This window comes from Mucor mucedo (assembly GCF_025094135.1).
Source record: "Mucor mucedo strain NRRL 3635 chromosome Unknown EV154scaffold_395, whole genome shotgun sequence".
NCBI classification, from domain to species: Eukaryota; Fungi; Mucoromycota; class Mucoromycetes; order Mucorales; family Mucoraceae; genus Mucor; species Mucor mucedo.
This window is the reverse complement of record NW_026252679.1, coordinates 3,939-6,807: the sequence shown is the minus strand read 5'-3', so window position 1 is coordinate 6,807 and position 2,869 is coordinate 3,939. Positions and strand designations below refer to the sequence as shown.

Genomic DNA, 2,869 nt, shown 5'->3' with positions numbered 1-2,869 from the left:
GGTTATATCTAAATTGAAGTTGTACAGAGCTTAGTCTAAAATTATATCTCACAAGGGGGTGCCAAACATTAAAAAAATCATTTCCGTAATTTTTAAAAAACATTCCCGGGAATTTTTCCGCAGCCAAATTCCCTAAACTTTGCGGGAACGCTTTTTTTGTGCCCGAGATTTTGTGGGCAAGAAAAAGTATTCCCGAGAAATCTCGGGAAAGAATACTCATTTTCTATTCGTTGTTGAGAAGGAAATATGACGTAAAAATGTAACATTTTATTTATTTTATGATAATCTAAAAGCATTAAATCGCATCTGTGTTTATATTATAAAGTTTTTCTAAGTTTTTAACTTACCTTTTTTCTCCTTAACTTTCTCTAAAACGTATAATCTAAAATGTCTGATCAAATAAACAGAAACACTGGTGGCGGTCCTCCCAACAACGATTCCGCAGATAAAAGCCTTGATAGAACCAAAACTACGCCTGGTCAAATTAAGGCAATGATTGGTTTCTTTGAGAGTAATCAAGACTTTTTTAAGCTATATCTTGGTGGACAAAAGTCGTCCGCTCCTTCAGCTGGTAGTCAGATAAAAAAAAGAGAGATCATTGAGAGATTGTTTCAGCAACTTCTGGCAGATAAAGTAATTCCGTCTTCCTGGAATTTCAAATCGGTTGTAAAACGTTTTGAACGCCAACTCGCAAAGTATCGCGATACAGAAAGAGATATGAAATCTACCGGTTTTGGCTTGACTGCAGATGACATTAAACGTGGACTGACCTCCATCGAGATCAAGTGTGAACATTTGTGTATTGGATTTTCTCGTTTGGGTGCTCTGCATGGTGTTAGACCAAACATAACTCCTTATTGTGTCGCTTTCCATGGTGCCCCAGGTGGTACCGAGTACACATACTCCAACAGAGTAAGGCCATCATTAGCTGCAATTGAGGCACAAACGTTTGCAGTTATTGGTGGTCAACAAGAGGCGATTGATGAGGTCAGTCGATTGTTGGTTGGAAGTGATGCAGCTGAATCTTCAACAAGATCATCTGCTTCTCTTTCCTCTGGTGCTCCTTTGGCTGCTGATGTTCCTTTGGCTGCTGATGTTCCTTTGGCTGCTGATGTTCCTTTGGCTGCTGATGTTCCTTTGGCTGCTGGTGCTACTTTGGCTGCTCGTGCTCCTTTGGCTGCTCGTTCTCCTTTGGCTGCTGGTGCTTCTCTTTCTTCTGGTGCTCCTTTGGCTGCTAGGTCTTTGTCTGCTGCACCTGTGTCTACTGAGCGTTCTTCCTCTTTCCGTTTTTCTTCTGTTGGGCCATTCTCAAACGAACCTCTGTCTTTCCCTCGTCCTGCTTTTGGTGAAGCGTCGTCTGGCCAGCCGTCATCTGTAGAAGTACCAGCTACCAATGTTGCTTCTTCTCCTCTGTTGGCTCCATCTAATACCCAGCCATCAAGTCGCACACCATTATTTGAATCATCATTAGAGAATGGTTTGTTGGATTCCTTTTCTTTTGATGATGGTGGAGATTTTGATGATGCTGGGTCGTATCATGCTGTGGACCATGACAACAATGTCAACAGTGGTAGTGCTGCTCGTTTAGGTGGTGGTGTTGGTGCTGGTGTTGCTGCTAGTGTTGCTAGTGGTGCTGCTGGTGGTGCTCGTGTTGCTGCTGGTGGTGCTCGTGTTGCTGGTGTTTGTGGCGGTGCTGGTGCTGGTGTTGGTGCTGGTGTTGGTGCTGGTGTTGGTGCTGGTGTTGGTGCTGGTGTTGGTGGTCGTGGTCGTGCTCGTGGTCCTGGTCGTGCTCGTGGTCGTGCTCGTGGTTGTGGTCGTGGAGGTGTTAGTCGCGCTGGTACCGTTCAGCCTGAAATGCCAACGGCTGATCGCATCCGTGTTGATCCCGATCACGCCATGAGAAATAAGAGGATCAAAAGAGACTTTTCTTCTGAGTATCGCGAGGCTGAGTTGAGAAGGGTCGAAGTATTGAGGGAAAATAGTCAGAGGGAGTTCGATTTGGGTATGTCCCAATTGCTTGTTACTTGTCTGACAACGAACGCCTTCAATACATCGTCATTTACGGAAATTACCAGACATCTGGCGCATTTTCGTAGATCTCTGAGGGATCCTGTCGATGATGATAATGTATATGATGATACAGAGTATCTTTACAATCTTGATAATGATGAAGATGAGCACGAAGACGGTAATCCTTCAACAGATGTAGATTAATATTTTTTTCTTTTTAAATAAAGTTTTTGTTTTCCTCTTACAAATATATTTACATTCATTGTTCAGAAACATTCACAGCAAGGACGCAATCGAATCCTTTCAACACAAATGCACATTATATCAACTCAGTTGATTTATTCATTATCATATCCGAAATGTACTGCATAATCTGCTAAAACTATTTCAGCAACGGAATCCCTCCAAGTATTCAATATACGGCTGGAAACACTGTTGACGTTGTCAAATGACTCCAGCAAAACGACGTCTAATCTCCACTTCTCGACGTCAACATCCTCATAAAAATCACCGCCAAAGTTGTCATTTTCCAAGATCAAATAGTTGTGCAAAAGACCGCATACATGTACCAATTCATGTATTCTCATAATATCCTCCTCACAATTGATCTGAATCGGAATGTTCTTCAAGATTCTTAATTTTCCCTTTGTTACAGCAATGGTATTTTCAACAGCAACTCGGGCGGAAGAGTGAACCTTGTTGAAGTCTTCGCATTTCACCGAACTTACAACCTGGGGTCTTCTGTATGGGGTAAGCACAAATGGATGAAGAGCATATCCGGAATCACCGAGAAGGTACTCATGGCTTACAGCATAGCCACATGTGGAATACTTGGCTTCTCTATTAATCATGAAGCTAG

The 2,869-nt window shown here is 42.6% G+C and overlaps 1 protein-coding gene across 1 annotated transcript; it reads left to right on the top strand.

Moving 5' to 3' along the window:
- Positions 1-387: 387 nt before the first annotated feature.
- EV154DRAFT_572866 (uncharacterized protein) lies at positions 388-2,214 on the top strand (the record flags this gene model as incomplete). The annotated part of the gene is made up of 1 exon (XM_051606364.1): positions 388-2,214. One exon carries the CDS (start codon positions 388-390, stop codon positions 2,212-2,214), a length of 1,827 nt encoding a protein of 608 aa, XP_051449841.1.
- Between the last annotated feature and the right edge of the window lie 655 nt (positions 2,215-2,869).